Genomic DNA, 24,297 nt, shown 5'->3' on the forward strand with positions numbered 1-24,297 from the left:
GTGATTTTTAAAAACACTACAAATGTTTTTGAGTTATAAAACGTATGACACATTCTAGCATATTACCCCACGTCCAGTATACGACTAGTATTATTTAGAGTTCTTGTATTTGCACTTTTCCAAGAACCGTGGTTAAGAATAAAAGGCAAAGGAAACGGATCACTTCCTGCCTCCAAATAATGTCTTACCCACCTATGCTTAATAGATTTACAAGCTCAGATAAAAACTAATTTCAAGCAAGCTGTGAAAGAGCAAAAGAAAAGCCCTGGCTTAATTTGTTAGTGAAGGAAGGCCTTGCTTGAAATTCATATCAACTTCACATTCTGCAAAGCAACTCATCCACATAAAAATAGTCAACAAGGACTTCATTTAATTAGTGATATGTAGACTTTTGCATAGAAAGAGGTTACAAAGTAATGCAAAAAGGACTAGGTACAGTAATTTTAAAACAAATATTTAAAAGTATAATGTTGCATAATGTTTAACATTCTTCTTTATTGCTTTCTCCACACAGCAGAGAAATGAAGTGCATAATAATAATACATGCTGTGCCTTTATCTTTCAAACATAAAATCTCATGTGCTCAATTTCAATGTATTAAGAGATTATTTTGTCATTAAACAAAATAAAAAAACAAAACAAAATGAAACCAAAACACCATTATGTAGCACTAGTCTAGGCATGGACAAACTAATTTATGTACATCCCATTGCATACATTCATCTTGATTTGGGGTCAAACGCAATCTTGAGCTTGACCAAGAGCATTTAAAAATCGTGGCTTTTCTGTTCCAAATGCTATCTATCTACCTCCCTCCCTGTCTCATCACCTCCAGAAATGCTACTTCTCCCAAAAGGATGACAAGGATAGTACACGTCATCGGGACAAAATGAAGAGGATACATATGTGGAAATAGTCCAAATGAAACGGAATAAATTATGCTAAACTTTTACAAACTGGAGTTTTCAAGTTGGCATGAATCAGCTAGCCTCTGGTGGGCACACAGTAGGTCACTGCCCCTGGGTGTACTCCATAAACGTATGGTTTATAGAAGCAGCACCACATTCTGAGCCATGAAAGAAAAAGGTGCCTCGGGGTTTGCAGACAAGGCAGAATGCTTGCTAATCTGAGCACTGATGGAATAATTGCTTATACCAGTGTATTGCTGAATGTCACCACTTGGCAAGTCTGTACAAAGAAAGCGAACTAAGATAAAACTCGGTCTTTCAACTTGAAAATTATTTTCAGCAATCCTTTTGGCCAATAAAAACCTGTTGGTTGCAACAGAGTACTCTTCCCGGGCACTGTAGGTCTGCAGCCCAACGCAAGACTTCTGTCCCTCTCCCTTCTTAACCTAGCTTCTACACTCGTCACTTGTGCAATGTTTTATGCTCAGAACAAAACTTCACTAGCTCAGGCACTTAGGAAACACGAATATTTTTTTTCCATCTAGTTTCAAGAGAATTCAGTCAGGGCCTTTTTCTTCTCCAATTTGGATATACCGAGGCAAGGCTGGATGGTACAGTCTTTTACTTTCCGGGAAAATTCTACATGGAAGCAAGTGTGAAGTTCTCAAACGTTGCTGACGTCAGTTACCAAGCTGCCTTAACCCACCACAGGAAAGAAAACAGATCGCTAATACCACATTTCCACTGTGAGGTGTGTGTCTCAAATAGCTTTACTGTTCCTCGGTGGGTCTGTAGACATCTGTACCGCGGCCTTCCGGTGCAGATGCTGACATGCAGGACTTTCAGTTACCATGGCAACAAGTTCAAGGACAACTCAAAAAGCGCCCACTTCTGTCCCCCAGGGTCGGTAAGGTTTACTGTTAGTTCCACTGCTCGTCTGCTGAGGGCTGGATGTGGCTGATACGGACAAGGGCGGGCTGATGGCTGTGGCGGCTGCCACGGCGGCAGCGGCGGCGTTTGGGGGGAGCATGGGGAAGGCCCCCGCGAAGGACAGGGGGAAGCTGTGCGCCGCCGCGGTGGCGGCTGCGGCGGCCGCGTGGACCGTGGCCGAGAGCGACAAGAGCGAGGTGGAGAGGGGCGGCACGCAGGGGGCCACGCTGCCCGTCGCTGGCATCCGAAGGGCAGAATCCGCGTGGGCAAACGTGGCCGTGAGGAGCGCGGAGCCGTGGGCAGGAGGCACGTCTGAAGTCGTGGAGAGGCGGCAGGGCGTGGACTCCGAGGCGTGGAGTCCGTTGGGCTGGAGCAGGGCTGCGGGCAGATGGTGGAAGGCCGCAGCCCAGTGGTGCGGGTGCAGCGGGTGGTGGTGGTGGGCCAGGGAGGAGGTCATGGCCGCTGCTTCCCGCTGCGAGGCGCACGTGCTGAGATGGGAGACCAGCCGCACCCGCAGGGGGTCCGCGGAGTCCAGGCCTTCCACGGAGCTCAGATACCGGGCCACTTCCGTCAGGCACTCTCGGAACCCGATGCTCATGAAGTCCATGGCAAGCGCGTGTGCATCGAAGTAGCCTAAAGGGAGGATTGAGCAAAGTGGGGGCCAGGAGAGAGCGAGGAGAAAAGGACCCAGTTACTAAGAGTCCTACCAACTAGGTCCCCTCTGTCCTTCAGAAGATTGAAGCAGAACCACCATCCTTTCTGACAACGTTGCCAGCTACTTATGGTCGCAATCTGTGCAGAAGTTAAGAGAGTGTAGAAAGTACACTTCGAAATTCACATGTGTGACTACTCTGGCATTGCTGGGTACTACAGTTGTTCTAGCAACCAAATTTCACAGTGGGGGAGGGGGTGTGGTTGGGGTGTGTGTGTGTGTGTGTGTGTGTGTGTGTGTGTGATTAAGAACATGCATGTTCCAAATACTTCCAGGGGGAAAAAGTGGTGTTTCTCCTTCTGTATTGTGGACTAGTGAGATTCCCTAGTCGAATTTTTTCACGGTGACACAGAGTTCCAGGCGCTGTCTCTGTCACATGAGCTATAGATTAAAGGGCTTTTCTGAAACATCCGCCCTCTCTTGGCGGTAAACAGAGAGGTAAAACGCATTTTAGCGGCTTGGGGACTTTCGAATAAAGGACTTTTCTTGCACCAACACTTACTGTATCTTAAATTTTTTTAAAAAAATGCTTCTTGACTCTCAGTGGCTTTTTTGAAATCAACAAAGTGAAAACATGTTGTCATTACTTGGTATGAAAAAATCCAATAAAAACAAAATGTTTCATTTATCATCTATTCATTATTAGACTATCTTATTCTGTATCTCAAGCACTTTGGAAAATAGTAGTCATAATAGTCAAAAGTCCTAAAGCTAGAATTCGAACTGAAATTTGGAAGGCCCAAAAAACATCTGGAACAAAAATATACGCTATTAAAACAGTAACAACAGCACAAAGCTGATATAAGACAGCATCATGAAATGTGGAAGATGAGGACTTAGGCAGAGTTAGCAACAAAGTCCCCGGGATTAGAAGGAAAAGCTCTCCCTAAAGAAGCCTCCTCCATGGAAAAGATTTCACGGGAGCGTCCTCAGGGTTCTCTGTGGGCCTTTGGGGACTCTGTGTCCCATGAGAGAAGAGGAGGGAGGTAATCACCAGTGTAGACCGAGTTCAGAAACCCAGAGGGATTTAGAAATTTAGGTTACTCTACCAAATCCTCTCTAGACACCATGGCAACATCGAGGTAGACTGTAAAAAACAACAACAATGAACCAACAGGATTGTAACCCTCAGAGCTTCCAAGAATTTTCATGAACAGGCATGAAAAAATTTGAAATTTGTGGTTTGCCAGCTACATGTTGCTGTATATCACTGAGTTCTCTGTTGCATCTTAAGGAACAGAAAGTATGCCAATTCCTATCCTGTTGGTGAATACAGAGGGAAATGACAATGAGCAGCTGCCTCCTATGAATGAATCTTGGGCAAAAAATTATAGTACAGCACATCGGTCTATACCACATCCCCTGTGCCACCACTGCCCTACAGCTTTCAGTGAACACACTCACAACCTTGTGAAGTGGACACTAGGACTGTTCTCACTGTACAGATGAGGAACATGGGGCTCGGAGAGGGTCAGTAATTTACCAAGCGTCACAGAGCAACTACAGACCAGTGCCAGGATTTGTAAACAGGCAACCCAACTAGAGTCCATGCTCTAAGACATCAGCACACTATGAGGCCCTTACAGCAGTTGTGAGTCTTGGGCGATGTAAGCCCACACTGCCAGCCCTTCTCTTCAAGGCCCACATATTCTCCAGCTTGGTGACCTGTTTAATGACCTGGCAGTCAGGCCACCTGTATGTGCTTGCTTGGAAATGTGTGTTCATAAACTATTCTGGTTTGAATTTTAGGACTGTTCAGGTAGCCAAGAATAGCAACCAAGACAGAACTGAGTTTTTATAGTAAGGCATAAGAACAATATTACTCTTTACAAGTATAGATCAGGCCAAATATTTGAAATGTTGATAAGAATTCTCAGTCATGTGGTTAACAATGCCAAGGGAGGCAGGGCAAACAAATAACTTTTCTTGCACCACCACTAACTCAATCAGTGCAGATGGCAGCGTGGGGCTGGAGGGGCGGTAGAGCTCAGAGAACTAGTGTCGGCCTCATAGTGCAACAGTGCACTTTTCTGTGTCTGGTCACAGGTGAGGCAGTGGCCAACCTGGGCGGGATCCTTGACTCTTAAGACTTCATTCATTCTCTTCTCCATTTAGTAAGAATGCTTGCATGCTATACTTAGGGTTACATTTTAATGAACAGAAGTTTAAAAACCCATGCCCATTCATTCAGGATGGTTCCTTGAGAAGGTGCAACCAAGGGTAAGTCACAGCACGTGGGCCTCCCTGTACAATGATCAGCCTCCCTGACACACAAATATCGGAACAAAACCAGGAGGTTAGAGGCAATCTTTTCCTCTTGTTCTTCGCTTCCTTCCCCCAAGCCTCCATTAAATCAGAGCTAGAACTCAGTGTAATGCAGCTATTCCAAAGGAAGTGGCCCTAGAGTTACTCTCATGTTGTTTTCAGATTTTGGTCGGTCTTGGATTTAGAGGTGATGGCCAGGGCTGTGTTCCACAGGTCCTGAGCAGCATGGCCATAGTGGAGTTAAATACTGAACTACTTCCATACTAACTGGTAAACAGCTACTTGCCTCCAATGCCCCTTTCCTGCCTTCATCTATGGCAAACTATGACAATACATAGTAAAAGGCTGATAGCAAGCTCAGAGAAGCTTCCAGAGTATAGGTGCAGCAGCACTTAGCCCCTAGTGGTGTCTTGTACTTATCCAGTTGTCAAATATATTAAACTAGTGACCAGGTGCACGATTTCGTGAACATTGAAAGGAAATTAATTAGAAGGTGGCCAGCAGGGCAGGACCTAGGCGAGATGGGCCGGACACTCCCTAGAGCCAACCTCCCATGGTCCCTCCCTGGTGTCTTCAGAGTGAGCGGATCCCTCTGGCAGGTGGGGTCCCTAGGCCTGGCCTGTGGGGATCAGGCCAAAACCAGCTCTCTGACATCCCCCAAAGGGTCCCAGAGTGCGAGAGGGCACTCTGCAAAGTTGCTGTCCTATAGAGTATGGAACGCAAAAGCAAGTGTGCAGTAAACCAGATTCGGGGCCCGACAGTGCCCCAGCAACAACATAACCCACGGCCAAAGGTAGAATCGCGTGGCCCTGAGAGGAATTGGGCTCCCTCCTCTCTGGTTTTGGTGTGCATCACCCGAGAACCGCTGCTGCCAAGGCACTGCAGCTCAGCAGCTACTGCGTTGAGCGTCTGCCCCCTGGTGGTCAATGTGCATCATAGCAACCGGTTGGATGGTCGGACACTTAGCATATTATTAGCCTTTTATATACATAGATAACACCCTTGGCTAAGATGAATACCAAAGGTTTGTTTGAAGGGTGAAAAAGATACAAAAGGGTGAAAACCAGTCAAGTGGAACTGGGATGATAAAATTTGAATGAGAATTACAGCTTTCCCATCTCAAGTATATTTTTAGCATGAAGTAAGGGTCTGTCCCTGACCCCCTAAACAATTCTTCCCCAAATCACTATGGAATACAGAGAACATCTCTCCAGGGAACTGGGCCCAGGGAACCTTCTCCTATTTGTTCTGGTTAGGAATGACTGCTCCATTAACGGTTTCCAGTAGAGATTCACTACCTGCACTTCAAATGCTCTGTCTGGTCTGAATCCAAAACCAACCCAAATCTGAAAACAACAATGAGAGTAATTCTAGAGTCACTTCCTTTGGAATAGCTGCATTATACTGAGTTCTAGCTCTGATTTAATGGGGGACTTTGGGGAAGAGAAAGAAGAAAAAGAGAAAAGATTGCCTTTAACCTCCTGTTTATGTTTGGATGTTTGTGTGTTTGTTTTGTCTTTCTGTACAGATTCCAGCATGTGCTTCTGAAGTCCCAAACAAATCTCTGACCGGGCTGCTGTGAATGAAGCTTCACTCCCACAGTATTATGAAAGCAAACACAAGCCCAGGGTCAAGTGCTCCTTTTGTTCCAGAAGTTCTTTCCCACGAGTTCAATCCTGCCATTAGCATTGATTTCCACGGCTTTAATCTGGGACCTCCTATCCCAGCTTGTTAAAGAACCGCTCAACTATGACTTCCTTACAATCTTGGGGAGGGGAGGAGGGGAGGGGTGAAAAAAGAAAAGTGGAAAGGGGTGGGGAAAATGAAGTCACCTACTTACCTTTACCCCCTGTTGCCTGAAGCATCTTCAAATGATCCACTGTCATTTGTAATATTTCAGCTTTTTCTAACTTTGCAGATCCCTGCATAAACAAGTAATAAAGTCTTGTAAGTTCTATGGAAACAAATTTGGGACATTTTATACTGAATTTTCAATTTTCCTTCTCACTAGAAAATTCTAAGTTTAATTTTTTTCACAGAAAAATCTGAATTCCTTCCAAACTTTAAATGAAAACTCTAATTACTATGTCACACCTAATGACAGATAGTTGCCATTTCAACTTTTAAAGGTTAAAAAGTATAATATTTTTATCATAAGAATAGCTATACTCCACAATATTACTTCACCAAAATTACAATTGTGAAAATCTCAAACTTTGCATCCAATCAGTACCTTGGTTAATAGTATATTTAATTGCATTATCTAATTATATAGAACATCCAATAGTCCTATATAATGCTCAAGTCTAGATCAGTTGCATACAACTCTGGAGGATAAGGAAATAGAATCTCAAATTATTATTGAACCCTGACTTGGTGACTATGATTGAATAATTAGTTGGTCTTGGTATTTTTTCATCATATCAAACATTATTGGTATTAAAGAAGACATATGGTACAATAATTTGCAATATTTAACTCCTGAAAGTGCCTGCCACATTTTAGAAGATTTAGTTTCCAAATATTTAACATTCTTTTTTTTAAAGAATATATATTTTATTGATTTTTTTTTACAGAGAAGAAGGGAGAGGGATAGAGAGTTAGAAACATCGATGAGAGAGATCGATCAGCTGCCTCTTGCACGCCCCCTACTGGGGATGTGCCCACAACCAAGGTACATGCCCTTGTCTGGAATCGAACCCAGGACCCCTCAGTCCGCAGGCCAACACTCTATCCACTGAGCCAAACCGGTTCGGCTTAACATTCTTGGTTATATAATGGACATATCTCTCTTAATACTTTTCTAACATTTTAAAATAAAATGTTTTGACTTTCCAGCTAGAAAAATAAAGTAAAAATAAAAAATTTTACTAAGTTTTTAATTCATACTAGACCTCGGCTAAGCAGAACCAAAAATAAAAAAGGGAAGACTTTTAATATGTTTTCCAATAATTACCAGCAGGTGTCACTGTGAATTTCTAGATCATAAATAAGAAAGCATAATTTACTACTTATCTAGTAAGCATCAGCAACATGTAAGGATATTTAAACCCTTTAAAATAGTTCTTAATAAAATTTGAAATGTATTTTTATGTCCCTACTTTTTAAAATAAGGCAACTTCTGGGAACCAATTGAAAAAAGTGCCACCTCAAACTGTTTCAGAGTGCTGTGGGTGGCTTCTAATTTACTGGAGGAGCTAAATAATTAAACCAATATGTTTTTCTCAGAAGAGGAAATAGAAGTTTATTTCAGGTTCCTATGCGTTACTTGTTTCGTGAAAATTATCAGCTCAATGCCAGGTATTTAAACTGCTTGACTAAATACCCTTCTAATCATATTGTGACAGGGCCAGCTCACCAAGGGTTGGTAGCCAAGCTCTGCAAATGGGAAAGTCTGTGTTTATGGTCACTAGCTGCCAAACAGCTGAGGTTTGCTTTTAAGATTTGTTTTAAATTGACATTTAAGAAAAGAAAGAAAGAAAAAGAACAACAACAACAAAAACCACACCAAACTGATGGTTCCTCATAACTAGGTATTTCAGTACTCAAAGTAAAAATATCACTAAATAATGATATCTTCGGTTTCATCCTACTGCTACTAATCCAAACTACTGTTTCCACACTACATTTACCTAATCAAAGGCAGTTTCAGCACATAGAATGGGTGCCTGTGTTTCTCTTAAACATATGTAATCAATAGCATATTACATCTTGTACTTCTGTCAGTGCTCAATTTTTCCATGAAGATGTACAGTAGTTTCAGTGAACGTGACTAATTACAAAATCGTAGTTTCTGGATAATTTCTGAGGGCTTTGTAATGTTAGTTTGGTTCATGAAATAAACAACAAAATGAAATAAACAAACAATTGCTGTCTTATATTCTATTTGAATTAAATTGAAAGTATTTTCAACAAGGTTATGATGCCACATTCTTTGAAAGATGCTGTTAGAAATCTATGCCATTAGCCATGGTGGCAGGAGGAAAAACTTTTCTAAAATGACAAAGAAATATTTACATATTTGGCTTCCTACTCTACTAAATGTGAAAAATCTTTTTTTTTTTTTTTTTTTTTTTTGGTAAAGGAATATGTGAATTCTGAAAAGGGCATATGGTTAGTTTGATTTTTACCAAACTTCCAAAAAGATGCTCCAAATCGAGCATTATTCTGTTAACCCAGGGATTAAAAATGAAACCATGTGGGTTGGTAAATAAATTGTATTTGTATAAGTTATTTAGAAAATAGAGCTGGAGATGTTACTTCCTGGGCTTTGGTAATTTTTAAAATAAAAAGCTTATTTTTCTTAAACTGTTTGAAACAAAAATGAAATTTCACACATGATATCCTTCTTTTTTTTTTTTTTTTTAAAGAATACCACATACATCTTGGTTTTAAACAAAACCACCACTGGTCTTCATAGAAAGAACAGAGAAAGCACGAACACTGTTACCCTTAAGGGGAAAATAAGCCCAAGGATGGAAATGTTTTTCAACTTCACGATGGATTATGTTTTTAATAGTTTTGCCACAACAAAGCATTTTACTGAAATCACTGCTCTGTGCCAGATCAGGGCACATACACCATTATTTTAAAAAGCTTTAACAGGCTTTCCCAGATGAGAGAATCAGATTTTTTGAGCTTTTTGGTTGGGGTGGTCAGGGGTGAGGATAGCTTACTTGTTTTTCAAAAGCAGTTGGCACCAGTCGCCTCAACTCGGATAAACTGTTATTTATCCGATCTCGACGCCTTTTCTCTATTATCTATCCCAAAGAAAGCAAAACAAAAGTTTATGAATACACAAATGATAAAATTACTCATGATGAAAAAAAACAACTGCTACACATTAGGCTGCATAACATGAAATCAAAAGAAAAAAAATCACCTACCCCTCTCCTTTTCTTTCTTGCCATAATCTGAGATGTTGTTGTTGGAGAATTCGATCTAATCACAGAGCTAGAACTTTGCCTATGAAATAGGAAGAGTATGTCAGGTGCTTCATTAACATAACAATAGTTTCTTCTGAGTACTTGATGCCACCCATTAAACACTGAGGGTGATTTCTCAGTTGAGATCTGTGTTACTTTATTCTTAATTCTTGCTTTACTCTTAACATACTTTGCTTCCAGCCTATATCTCTTTTCAGGTAGGAATGAATGGTGGCTTAAAAAAAAGAAAAGTTTTAATGAGTAATTTAGATGCCAAATCCATTGGCAAAAACATCCCTAAACTTTTATTAAGTCTCCTAGTAAAATAATTATGGGCAGTCAGGGTGAGAAATTAGATATTAGTACTTCCTAGTGCCACTCATAAATGTTTCTTAAAAGTCAACTAGTCTCTAGTAGCATCCTCCTCCTCTTTCCGTTCAAACATACTGAACAAAGCAAAGCTATTTTAAAATAAAGGCCATGTTTAGCACCACTACCAAACAGATAGACAACCATCACATGTCACACGGTTGTCTCTAGATGCAATCTTTAAAATAAACACACGTTATCTTACTATTTCAATTAGTCATATCTCACAACGGGGAAAAAAATTGACAAATTTAATGTTTTGTATCCGAATCTTCCAAAAGAACACTCCAAAGTAAAAATGCCACTGATAAGAAAATTAAAATCAGATCAGCTACCAGGTAAGGGTTTTACTTTGAAAACGAAACCTCTAGGAGCTGCACATCATCTTGAGTTTCCTAATGAAAAGATTATTTTATACTGAGAGTTCAATCAAATCATTATTTTGCCACTTAGAATACTTGCCACCCTTTCTAGTTTGTATCTGTTACTCTTCATAATTCATGGATTCTATAATTCTTTATGTTCTCAGATTTTCCAGGGTTCCTGATATTTGCTCTTCCATTTTAGAAATGTTGCACAGATCAGGTTGTTAATACTTCATCTTCTCACTTTTGGATCTTATTTCTGAATTAAATGTCCTCCTCATTCCCACCCATTCTCATCTGGTTTCGCCTTTCACAGGGCATCTTCTGTTTTTTCTGTTCTTATTTTTTAAGATGACGGACACTTTAATAATTAGAAGATACTTTGTAAACAATGTTTCATGTAAATGTCTTTGCTCTTGCCGATATCAGGCTTTGGTTTGTATTAGAAGAATAGCATTAAAAGAAAGAAAGAAAGAAAGAAAAAAACAGCATTGAAAGTTTTCCAAAAGGTAGGAAGAATTTTGCTCTTTGAGTGACAGTTGCAGATAAATAATTAAGGTGCTTCTGGGGATGCCAATTAGAAGCAATTATCATTTGACCCGCCCGGCACTAAAATGCCTCGGTAATCTCCCCCTGCCACTGGGAAGTGGAGGTCTGGCTTCTGTGATCGCAACCCCGATCTTTCCCAGACTTAAGAACCGGCAGTCAAAGGAATAACGCCCGAAACGATCCTTACATCTGTCACTCACTCTGCTGTCAGCCAAGACACACATGGTCGACCCGGAGCGCGCACCCTGCTTAGCGGGGACACTGCACGTCGCTTCAGTTTCTCCATAAAGCAACTTAGCTTTTTAGTCTCTTTTAAAAACACCAATTTTTCTTTGCTCTTGGCCCATTTCGGCAGCTTCAGTGGCGGGGGCGTCGCCCGTCGCCGGGACCTGTTTGTCGGCCGGCCGGGTGCAGACAGCCGGGCAACAATCCCGGCCAACTCCCGCACTTTCAGGCGTCCCCGTCCGCTGCGCTGCACCCCTAGAGTGAAAACCCACCTCCCTCGCCCCACTCCACGCACGTTCCCGAGCGCCCACCACTCAACGTTTCTCCGGCAAAACTTCCCCCTCTTCGTGAGGACGCCGCGGAAAGGAGCCTGGATATTCCCACGGAGCCGTCCCACACAAAGCTCCCCGACACCTCGGGCTCCGAGTGCGCGCTCACCCCGAGTAATTGTTCTCGCTTCCCACGTCGATGGTCTCGTCCAGGTCGCTCTCCGAGGTCGTCTCCTCGCAGGGGCGCTTCATCGCGGCGAAAAGGGCGCGGGGCGCAGCCCGGCCGGAGACACGGATGCCCAGCGCGGCACAGCGACCTCCCTGCCGGCCTCCTCACCCCCTCCCCGGGCCCGGCAGGCGCGGCTCCCGCGGCGGCGCGGTCGACTCCTCCGGGCTGTTTCCCACGCCGCAGCCCAGCTCTGCGGCAAGACCGGCGCCGGACACGCCCCCCCGGCGGGCGGGGCCCACGCGCGCACCTCCCTCCCGCCGGCCCCCGGCGCCCCGGCGGGCCCCGCCTCCTCGGGGCCGGCGTGGCCCGCGATTGGCTGGGGCGGAGAGGTGGGCCGCCCCTGCCCTCGCCCGCCTCCGGGCTGGGGCAGAAGCGTGGGAACCCGCCTCCACACCTGGGGCGCAGGAGCCGCGCGCGGGCGGGCACGGGCGGCGGCAAGCGCGAGCGCCAGGTGGCCGTCTGCGGCGAGGGAAGCGCGCAGCCCCCGGCGCGGGCGCCGCGAGAAGGGCCGGCGCGGGGCGGGCGTGGGGGCCTCGGGCTGCGGCCCTCCTCCTCCTCCTCCTCCTCCTCACCCCGCCGTCCGCCGGGCAAGTGTCGGGCCTGGGTTTAAAGAGGAACCCGAGCGCGTGGCTGCGTGTGAGCGGGCGCGTGTGACGTCGGGAGCCGCCCCGCTCGGCTGTCCCTGGTCAGGACCCACACTGCCGACTGGCTGGCCCTGGCGGTCACATTTGCCCTCTGGGGTTTTTGAAAACCTTAAATCAAAGTTATTTTTTTTTCTCCCCCCGGCAACTCCCGAGGCTACTGCTGCGGCCTCCGGGCTGTGAACAGATAAGGACGCGAGTTTCCCCGACGAGGTACATAACCCCTGACGGTCGGAGGGGGTGAGGTTGGCACCCGCACGATGTTCGATTTGCTGTAAATCAGTTATTTCCATCTCCTCCCCGCCCCCGGGACTGTGGATCGTGGATCCCGCTGAGTAGACCGTGCCTGGAGCTGTGTTTACGTTGGTGGCCGGAAGGACTAGGGCAATAACGCGGGTGTTTCAGGACCCAGTGTTAGTGGTTTTTCAAGTCCGAGTTTTTCGGGCGTGGGTTCTCCAGATAACGGCAATTCGCCCCTCGCCCTGATCATGCGCAGTCGCAGAGGCAGGTGTAATTAGAATCCCGGACACGAAAAAGCGCTCTGGAAATGGGATTTGTTTTCTGGAGTCCGAACTCGTGTCCAGTTTTTAGTGCATTGGACACCGCGGGCTGTAAAGTCTCTAGATGCGCTTTCAGACCGTGTTTTCCAGCGCCTCTTTCCATGCTCTGACTGTCGAACCGGCTATGCCGATGTGTCTCCGCGAGGGCAGCCGGGGTCGGTTTGCTCGCCCGGGAGCCGCGGTACCGGGAGGCGGGCGCGGGTCGGTGGGGGTCCAGCCGGAGACGCCACTCGTTGCGCCGGGACGGCTCCGTGCGGGGTGGGTAAAAGCCTCCGAGAAAGGGGCCTCTATCAGTCACTACCACCTTCCGCCGCGGACCGGTTCATTTTTTTCTGGGGATCTGCTCGGGGCGCCCCTGTGACCATCTGTCCCCTCCCTCCACCGGACCCGCGCCGGGCGGGGAGGAGAGGAGGAAAGGACGCGACGTGGAGGACCCGGCCCGGCGAGGGCGGGGGAGTTGGGCAGGGAGAGAGCGGGAAGGACCGGCAGCCGGCGTGCTGAGCTCGCATTAAAACGCAACCCCCCTCCCCACCCCCTCCTCTCCCTTTTTGCATCCCTGCGGCGGTGCCTGCAATAACCGTGTGAACAGAAACCCGAAACGTCCCATCCTGACTGCTGAAACTTAACCCTGGCAAAGCACAGAGTCGGCGGGGACCGGGCGAGGCCTGGCGGGGCGGCACCGGGTCAGCTCAGGACTGTGGGGCCGCCAGGGGCGGTGACACCCCCTCCACCCCGCCCCCCCGGCTCGGCTGTCGGTTTCAGGGCGGGTTCCGGCCGGCGCGGGCCTGCGGGCCTCTGCGCCGCTGCAGCGCCCGGGTCCTGAGCGCGCGGCGCGGAGCCGGCCCGCATCCCGCCCGCGACGACCTCCCACGGCGCCGCCTGGTTCCCGGTCCGCGCGGCCCACAGTCAAGGGCGGGGCGCTCGCGGGAGGATGGGCCAGCGGCCACTGCGCACGGGCCACAGGGGAACGCGCCAACCCGACCTTCACGGCTTGTTCTTCTGAAAGCGAATGCCTGCAGGTGCAACTCACGTTCGCCATGGGAGCAAGTTAGCGGTCGCTTCCAAACGTCAGGGTCACAACTTGAGCCCGTCGCTGAAAAAAAACAAAGAAAGAAAGAAAGAAAAAGAGATGACTTCCCTCCTCCCCCTCCCCAACCACCACCACCATACTGGGGCATTTAATTGTAATCATTGCGAAAAATTGCAACTAGGGAAAAGGTTTACTTGCAATAAAGTAGCAACTGGGTATAGTTTTCCCGTATTTTTCTTGGTAGCCTTAACTGCTGTAACCGTGTTATAAAAAATATATATATAGCAGGGACGTTCGAAAAGTACACGTGGATTTAATGTCGCTTAAACTGTTTTATAAGTAGCGAGGATCATATTCTACAAGTGTTTATTCTACCTGTTCTTGGCTGGTACATGGTAAGCCATATGTAAGTCTGTTAAATAGACGAACGCATAGGGCAAAAGACATCGGTGTTTCGAACACCGTGAAATGATGAATATGCTCGCTTATCTACAAAATACTTAACCGCGATTAGGCAACGCGAAATGTATCCATTAGGTCTTTTATTCCCCTCAAGTATTCCATCCGCCTGTCCCCTGGTCAGGATCATTGTCTGGTCTGTCTCCCACTGAAAGTGCCTCCCGGGTCAGAGGGAGAAGGAGCGGGAGGAAACCCTTGAAAGCGCCCAGCACAGGTAAAAACGGTGGTGGATTGTAGAGGGTGAGAGAGGGAGGTGTAGGGGTGGTGTAAGCGGGCAGAACGAATAGAGAAGGCGAGAGAACCGAGGGATTTCAAGCCTCCGCGCCCCTGAGCGACATCCTTTTCAGCGAACGTTGGACGAAGGCTTGCTAAGAGCCCGGAGAAAAGATATCCGCGCGGAGAGCAAAACCAGTTCTTTCCTTTTCAAAGATTTGCACAGTGAGATAATTAGACCGAAAGATACGAGGGACTTTTCTAGAAACGAAATGCCATTAAAAGAAAGCCCAGGATTAGGGGACCTAAAGGGAACGGAGGAGAGGAGACTCGGGCGCCTTCCCGAAATTGGTCATCTCGCGGGTGTTTTGTGTTGGATGTGATTTAACTCAAGGGTGTGAAATTGAGGTGTCAGGTGCCAAGATCTGGAAACATCTGACTCGCAGTGGCCCTGGTCCTCCTCTTCCCCCTCCCGTTTGATACAATAAAGTTACGGTTTTTGCACCTGTATTCCTAAGTTTGGTGATCTTGACTGAGGCTTATCTTGTCCCACAAATTTGAGTTCTGTTGCACAAATTAATGATGTGATTACTGCAGTTCTAAAATTCCCCTTGCAGCATTTTGGGAACAAACGTAGGGTCTTTTAACATTCTCCTTGATCTGTTTTTCTCTTCATTAGAGCACTTTGATTTTTCAAGATCAATGGTCACATTTCATTTGTGGCTTCTCTGACTCCTTTGAGGTGCAGCTTCCAATTACTTAAAAAGTTTCTGGTCACTCCAGTGTTTGGGTTCTCTTAGAAAGTCACCAACGCATGACACCACTTAAAAAAAGTTTCTCAGTGAAACATGGGCAGCTCTGTTATTTTAAGAAAGTTGTTCGTCTAAGAAGCCTACATGCACATACTTCATATCAAGTCCAATATTTGCCCTGTCTGAAAGATTATGGTTGCTACACAGTTTCTGGTGCAAAGGCAAGACAAGATGGCTGCCCTGAGAAGTACTAGTCTATTTTCAATTGCTGGGGCAGACGGCACATACCATGCATCTGCAGGCAGCCTTGTTGGGCTGCTTCCCTAACTAGGAGGCTGTGGTGAGCTGGCAGCACATTCAAGTGTGTATGAGAATACTGCACCCTGAGAGTGGAGGCCAAGGGCAAAGTCCTTGTAAATTTCAGTACCTTTCTCAGCATCAGGCTGGCATCAGGCAGGCCCACCTAAGGTCACTGCGTGACACATATTTTCAAGCCAGTAGAGCAAAACAGAGCTGAAAACAAGGGCAAATTTAGGCCCTCCAACCTTGAAGGCATCTATGAAAGGGAACTGCTTTACCAGATAACAGTTATTCTCGCCTGGTCAGCCACACAAAGTGCAGAGTATTTCTTGGCTTGCTCCAATAGGTGCTACTTATTTGTTTCATCAGAAGTTCCGAGGTAGGAAATCTAAGACCCAAAGCCCCCTTTCTGGAAAGTTAGAATGTTTAAATCGATCTCTGTTATTAAGGGGCAATTTATGTAAGAGCTTTTATTTCATGAGTGGTGTTCTTAGTGCTTAGCACAGTCCCAAGGATGAAGGCTGCTTTTATTGCAGGAACTTGAGAAGAAGATTGCATACTTAAGTAACCAGTTTCCCTATAAGCAGTGGTCAAAACACTCACTATTTTAACGTCCTCCTTGTGAGGGTTAAATTGATGTTTGCAGGCTTTTCTTTTAAGGAATTAAAAAAACAAAACCCTTCCATTTTCTTCATGTTGGTTTGATTGACAATTCCTGTCCCCCTCTCCCCCCTCAAAGATAGAGTTAGATCTATCTACTTCTCTCATGAAAATCATCTTTTAAAATGAACTATAGCCCTAGCCAGTTTGGCTCAGTGGATAGAGTGTCGGCCTGCGGACTCAAGGGTCCCGGGTTCGATTCCAGTCAAGGGCACATGCCTGGATTGTGGGCTCGATCCCCAGTAGGGTGTGTGCAGGAGGCAGCCGATCAATGATTCCCTCTCATCATTGATGTTTCTATCTCTCCCTCTCCCTTCCTCTCTGAAATCAATAAAAATATATTTTAAAAAATAAATAAGTAAAATGAACTACATCCCCATCTTCTAGCAGGGAATGACACATAGTGGATGCACAATAAATGGTTTGGAATGAATTTCTTGTTGAAATTAATGAGCTCACTGTCTCTTTCCATATATATATATATATATATATATATATATATATATAAATTTAGATATATTGGAATATTTAAAATTGAAATAAATAATCACGAACTAAAAAAAAAAATCATGTGAAAATGAAGAGAATATGCTTAAGTATGAGCAGGAAAGCATTTATTATGAATGTACTCTTAGTTCAGCCCTGAGCTTCCTGGGAGCCAAGTGAGAAAGAGAAACACTATTAGTGCGTTTTCTAATTTTTGTAATCAGAAAAGATGAAGCACATTGCTTTTCAAAAAAGAGATACTTTATCCAGTTGCTGAATTCTAAACGAACTGCCTTATTCACAGACCTTAAAAATTTTATTGTATTTAAACATTTATTTCCTTTGTCTAAAACTATTCCCCAAATATGCAAATTAATTATAACATGAATAATAACATTTATATTATGCATAAATGAATACAATAGTTTATCTTCTAATAGTTGAAATCTCAAGATTACTTAATTGACAATAATAGGACAGAGCTACAGAGCTACAAAAATGTGGATTCTCCCTAAAAAAGATTTTGCTTTGAGTTGAAAAAAATTTAAATCAGTGATTCCTGGATCTGGTTGGTTGGCAGTAGTTGATGAAATATCATGTGCTATGGAAGATTTTAAGACTAAAAGAATGGAATAGAAACAAACATCTCAATTTTCTTATCACTTTTATTAGAACTTCTTTTTAGATATATGCATACTTATGCCTTTATTTTTAAATTGATAGATGACTTTCTAAAGACCCCTCACAGATTGTAAATAAGAAGTTTCAAATTTTAGACTTTATCTGGAAAAAATACGGACTATTATTGGACCATCATGCTTTGCAAACCTATTGAAGTACGTACTTTAGGAGAAACAGAAAAATAGCAAATTTCTTTTTTTCTAGACAGGGCTGTTTTGTTTCTAGCAGATAAGAGTTTAACATTCTTGGTACCTATTGGTTGAAAGGCACAGCCCAGAAATTTGTTTTTCCTGGCATTAGTCTTCATAATAATTTCATAATATAATAATGTATCGGGAACATTGGACTAAACGTTTTTAGAGATAAATTGGGTCTTAAAAAATAGTCCATTCAATTTCTGGGAAATAAATACTTTAAAGAAAAGAATAATTCTTTGAGGAATTATAATATTCACCAAGGCAATGCAATTTCTTTGAAAACAAAATGGCATGGTGCTTAGCAGTTGTAGGGTGGAGAAAGGCTATGTATTGTACTTTGAATATGTAAGAAAGGTACACTGTATGTTTCCATAGCACTTTTGCCTGGGGCATGATTGAATCACAAATCAAAACTCACAGCAAATGGAAAATTAAAAAAAACAATATCAATGATGTATATGGGTATATATATGTATACCTATCTATCTACAAATAGACATATCTATATGAGGATAGATATAAAGAAGCACAAAGTAAAGGTTTTTGTTTTTTTAAAAAAAATACGTTTTTATTGATTTTAGAGAGCGAGGAAGAGAGAGAGAGAACAATGCAGGCATATGCCCTGACCGGAATCAAATCTGAGACCTTTAGGTTCCTGGGGCGACCTCACCCAATTGAGTCACACTGACCATGGAAAATAAAAGTGTTTTTAACTGGCCTGACTTGATTGTTAGTGTATAAAAGTCTATAGTAATATCTGGCACAGGACAGTAGCTCAAGTCAGAGAGGAAAATGCTGCATTTTGTAATTAAACCATTTGTAAAATGGAATTAACAACATTGATATTTGTGTGTGTGTTTTCTCTATTGTGAAAATTAGAGTCACTGTATCTCAGTTGATTTTATTTTAGATACTAAAATACCTTATCTTTGGTCTATTATCTATATATGCATATAAAAGCCTAAGCAACCGTTTGACCATTTAACTGGTAGCTATGATGCGCACTTACCACCAGAGGGCAGGTGCTCAACACATAGGCATTGAATCATGGAACAGACTGATGCATCTCAGAGGGAAGGGGGGATGGCAGGAAGAGGTTAACCAAAGATCTTATATGCATACTAGAGGCCCGGTCCATGGATTCGTGCACTGGTGGGGTCCCTTGGCCTGGCCTGCGGAGATTGGGCCGAAACCGGCAGTCCGACATCTCCAGAGGAGTGCCGGATTCTGAGAGGGCGCAGGCCAGGCCGAGGGACCCCATTGGTGTATGAATCTGTGCACCGGGCCTCTGTATATCTATATTTTTAAATCAGTTTTTTAATGCAATTTTTAAAATGTCACCCCTTAGAAAAACAGACTTTACTATTTTTGAACCTCTTGATGCAATGGGAATATTAAGGGGTTGGAAGAGTGATTCTGGTGTTCAGATGGAACACCTAAAAAATCATGTTCTTTTTACATGACCCCATGAAATATTGATACATTAACTAATTAGATGCTTGTGTGTCTAAATTCTAATTGAGATAACAAAGATTGGAACAAAATTTACAACTGAAAAATTCTAGTCATGATTTTGTTTTGAGTGTGAATTGGGAGAAGAATGGCCATACTTTAATTGGAACAAGACACTTTGTTCTCATTCAAAAATGTAGTTTGAGAATTGATATGTTAAGAACATCACAGTGGGAACTGAATAAACAGAATTATGGGGGAAAATGATCTAAAAATGAAACCAAGGAGATTACAGACAGAGATTGCTGCTGACAGAACTGTTAGTGTGTGTACTTGAAAGCAATCGTGGCCCGATTTTCAAGACTGTGCCTCTTTTAATTTGTCTGTTGTCATTGCCAAGCCACCAAAGTATGGAACACCTATAATGCTCTCTGTTAAGCAGTGTGGGTGGTACCTGGAGAATACACCACAATTCCTGCTCTCAGGAAACAGCTGGGGAAATATTATAGGAGTCCAAACATAAACAACTGTTACACAAGATGGGATGCATTCAAGGCCAAAGTAAAAGAAAAACTGCATGCTATGGGCACAAAGGGAAAGAAGATCCATTTAAAAAGCAGTTCCAAAATGTTGCATAGGATTAGAGGCGGCAATCCAGTTGGAAGCTTGGGGGTGGCCTAAGGACTTTTCTATTTCTGTTTCTGTGACAAGCACACCATTTTAATGTAGATGTTCTGTTTATTGTGATGTCTTTGTATTGCTGATAAACATTGGGAGAAGGGGAGGTGTTGAATCCCTCTGGTGCCATCTCGGTATTAAGGGAGAAGTGGCCTTGAGGGAGTATCCCTAGTGGCTACAATCTTAAAAATGCTCTCTTGGAGAGAGATGGGCATTTGTAAAGCCACAGGGAAGCTAGAGAGTGCAGGTGATTCTTAAGGAAAGATGGGTGATCCTTAGCTGGAGTGAAGGATATGGAGGAAAGGAAAGTGGGGGGGGGGGGGTGGTGGTGGTGTGGAAGGGAGAGACTTGTCTTAGGAAAATGAATTAGGCTGTAGCCAAATCATGGTGGAGCATGTGTGCCCAGCTGGGTGTCTTCTTGAAGTCATTTGAGAGTCACTGGATGTTTCTAAGAGAAGTGACATATTCAGAGCTATAATTAGATTGGTACAGTCAAGTTTTTTCCTTGTTTTAGTTATCATCACTAATTTGAATTGAAAACACTATAGTAGAAGAAAAATACCAGGACAATTTTATTTTATAAATCCAACTTTTGATATTCTTTGTTTCTCAGTGCAAATCATTTAACCACGAGAAGAGCATTGTCAGGTAGGACTGTTGACTCAGCCCTTAGGAAACTCATAGCTTTTAATTGGGTTTATTTAGTGTGGCCTGATTTAGACAAAAGTACATGTTCACTGCCTGTTTTGTTGCATATTCGCAGAACTATGCCAGGACTTGCACATCAATATTTACAGATTTGTTTTAAAATCTGCCATGTCATAATTAAAATCACACTGCTGTACTCTCAAGGATTAAAAGAACTTTCTAAAGTGAGATTTTCGGCTTCATTGACTTCAAAGTAACTCATAGTATACGAACACTGCTAGCTATCTCAGATTTATCCAGATTAAATACTTTCAGTGAAAGATTGAGCCATGAGTCTTTCCTGATACTTTCTTGCTAAAAGGGAGAAATAGGTTATGGTTACTTTTCTACAGGGTACCATAAATAAACATTCAAGGATGTTTCAATTCAGGTGTTACTTAACTCTTTTTAGACTGATAAAGTTATATGCTTCCCTGAAGTAACTTGCATTTAAATATCGAATATGGGATCAGTAAGGAACAGCAATGATTAATAAAGAAATGCAAGACAGCCTTAAAGCAGTGATTTTCTTTCAGTCACTGCATGGCTGGTAAGATTAAAACAAGGTCCCTCGTAGTGAACAAGGTTATCAGGGTTAGGGCTCTTGTTGAGTCAGAGTGGAAGACATGCCCTGCTGAGACTTCTGCCCAGCTTCAACCCATTGATCCATCATCAAGTGAGTTCTTTAGCGAATGCAAAAGCTATGTAACCTGTGATTTTTGCCCTTGGGAAATTTACTGTCCAGAAAATACCTTAATGATTGGAACACTTAAATGATTTATCAAATGCTTGCTGTGTGTCAGGCATTTAGCTAAAAAAGCACTGTGTGGATTAGTTTATGTATTCCTTACTGGGACTTCTTGAGGTAGGACAAATCTCAGTTTTATTGGTGTGGAGTCAGGCCTAGTGAGGTTAAATCACTGCCCCTGGTTTTTAAGGGGTAGTCAGATTTGCCCCAGGAAATGTAGTTCTGGCACAGTGCTCCCACCCCATTGCTGGATATTACCTCCAAGAAAGATGCGTGTGACACAGACACAGACAGTGTAAACAGAAGCAATGTACAGTTTGTAAGCCAGTGTCATTGGGGTCAATTAAATGCCCACAGGAATCCCAAATTTGATGTGCAGCGAAGAAGGAATCTTTATTCAGTGCAAAACAGCTCAATTGCGATACAGGAAGGCTGTGAAAACAGCTCAGCTGTGAGGCAGTCCTGGGCCCAGGCCCCTCAGCTGGGCTCTTGCTCTCCTCACTGGTCTGCTCTGCTCTAGCCTGAGCTGGTCTAGATGTTTTCTCAGTGGGACTGCAATCTTCAGTCTTTTGTGACAAGGGAAAGTACACTCCCAGAGCCAGAATGGAGCTCGCTTATATAGAGAAAAGTCCCCACCCCTAGGCCCTGATTGGTCTGTCCTCATGCAAATAAGAACTCCAAATCCTCGAAGCTTGATTGGTCCAAAAGGCACTTTCCTGATTGATAAAAATGGAGCTGCTCTGATTGGTTGGTGAAGATGTTGGTGGAGCTACCAATGGGGAAAGCCTTAGTGCTATTGGTTGAAAGGGGATTCCAGGAACTCCTTTAGGAGAGCTCCGATGGCAGGAACACAGTGCAGGCAGGCAGTTCAATGCAGCGGAAGGTAGTTCAGTGCAGGCTTCTCTATGCGTGCAGTTTACCTGAGAGGCCCCTGTGTAGGAATGACTGCTAGGTTTTGTTTTTTAAATTTTATCCCACTTAGCCCTTAGGAGCCCTTCTTAGTAGGGATCTTCTTTCTCAGAGTCCACACGTTTAAGAAAAAAAATGTTTCCTAAAGACCATTTGTAAGTGTGCTGCCAAAACTGTGTTATTATATGTGGTGGTTAGTTTTTTTGGTTTACCCTCAAAATGCCTAATTATCCCACAAGAAGCCCCAAAAAAGTTTGTGGTAAAGAACATAAATTTTCGCTTCAGCCATGGTGTGTGTGAATCCCAGCTCTGTCACTTGGTGCATGGCTTTGAGTACACTCCTTTTTCTGAAACCATGGCCTCATCCATGGGGTTAATGATACATAATAAAAGGGTAAGTATAAAATAGAATAATGCTGTTAAATGCTGAGTAATATTTTTGACAGATGGAGACAGATATTATGGCTGATTAATTATGGGTCCTGAGAACAGGGGATCAACTTCCTTGTTATATTTTTATTTCTTTATTAATATGAAAACTATCTTTTATTGCTCTTTTATTGTAGTAGCAATATATGTTCATTGCAGGAAAATTAGTAAAAAATTTACTTAACTATTCCTTACTTTGAGCATTTAAATCTTTATATATATTTTTTCTATTATGAACAATGCTGAAATAAACAACCTTGTAGGCAAAAAAATGTGGGCATGTTTTTATTTATTTTCAGTCTAAATTATTAGAAATGGAATCAGGTGACGAAATGGTATTCACATTATAAACACTTTTGATGTTTCCTGCCAAATTACCTTCTCTAAGTTGGACTAAATTATATCTGTGTCAGCAATATGTGAGAATACTCATTTCCCTGTAGAATCAATAATACTAGATCGATAGTTGCCCACCTGATAGGATGGTAGCTTTTTTTTTTTTTTTTTTTTTCAGTTGAGGGCCAGTTTCTTGAGTCTGCTTGCCCATACAAGCTACCTTTAGGCATTCTTGTTTTGTCACGGTATTTTCTGTTTGCACTGATGAACCCATTAATTTTCTCTCCTTTTGGAATTCCTACCCCAGTGATGGCATTGCTATCTCCAGTGATGGTGGAAGTGTTGGAGATGGTTCATGTGTCTGATTGGCAGTGGGCAGTTGTAATCAGGTACTGTTTTAAAATAGAGACTTCCTGTAGATAATCAAATGCTAAACTGGGCATTCTAGTCCAGAGTTTAGGGATGGAAAGAGAAACGAGGGCTGGCGTGGTATAAGACAGCTTCATGGGTATTCCAAGAATAATTTATTTGAAAAAGTTATTTCTTTTCTTTTTTTGCAAAGGTAAGGACAGGCTCCTAGAAGAAAGAAACTTCTAGACGAGTGCTGTTTGTTCCTTTATTGTTGCATGTACAGTGGAAAGATCAATGGCTTTGGAATCACGCGGACCTGGCTGAAGTTTCTGGTTCAGTCACCGAATAGCCCATGTTCTTTCAGTCATATTCATTGTCCCTCTAGGCCAGCGGTTCTCAACCTTCCTCATGCCGCCACCCTTTAGTACAGTTCCTCATGCTGTGGTGACCCCCAATTTCATTGTTACAAATTGAACATAATGAAAGCATAGTGATTAATCACAAAATAATATGTAATTATATATGTGTTTTCTGATGGTCTTAGGCGACCCCTGTGAAAGGGTCATTTGACCCCCAAAGGGGTCGCGACCCACAGGTTGAGAACCGCTGCTCTAAGCCTTAGCTTATCAACTGTAAAATATACCTCACTGAGTTGTTTTAAAGAGTAAATAAGATAAGTAATATGAAACCTTCTAGTAAGATATAGTTCATTGTATATTCTCAATTAGAAGGTCAATTTCCTTTCCCTTCCCTTCCTAAATAACAGCAAAAGTAGTCTGTATGGGGGAAAGCCACTGTAGCACTGAATGTCGGACCTTCTTGGCTAATGGCTGAATAAAATTAATGTCTTAATTTTTTTAAATGCCTCAATTTTCCTCTGTGTAGCTTTCATTTCATGATTTGCTAAATTATGGTTCTTGCAAAGTGCCTTGAACTTTTTCAGTACAAAGCATACTGTAAGCAGGATGGAATTAACATTATC

At 43.3% G+C, this 24,297-nt stretch overlaps 1 protein-coding gene across 1 annotated transcript; it reads right to left on the reverse strand.

The window, feature by feature from the left end:
• Positions 1-340: 340 nt before the first annotated feature.
• HEY2 (hes related family bHLH transcription factor with YRPW motif 2) lies at positions 341-11,935 on the reverse strand. Its single transcript, XM_081094243.1, has 5 exons — positions 11,687-11,935; positions 9,702-9,780; positions 9,492-9,575; positions 6,656-6,737; positions 341-2,471 (listed from the first exon to the last, which is right to left on the reverse strand). Exons 1-5 carry the CDS (start codon positions 11,767-11,769, stop codon positions 1,783-1,785), a joined length of 1,017 nt encoding a protein of 338 aa, XP_080950369.1. The 5' UTR covers positions 11,770-11,935; the 3' UTR covers positions 341-1,782.
• Positions 11,936-24,297: the final 12,362 nt, after the last annotated feature.

This window comes from Myotis nattereri (assembly GCF_964212035.1).
Source record: "Myotis nattereri genome assembly, chromosome: 6".
NCBI lineage: Eukaryota > Metazoa > Chordata > Mammalia > Chiroptera > Vespertilionidae > Myotis > Myotis nattereri.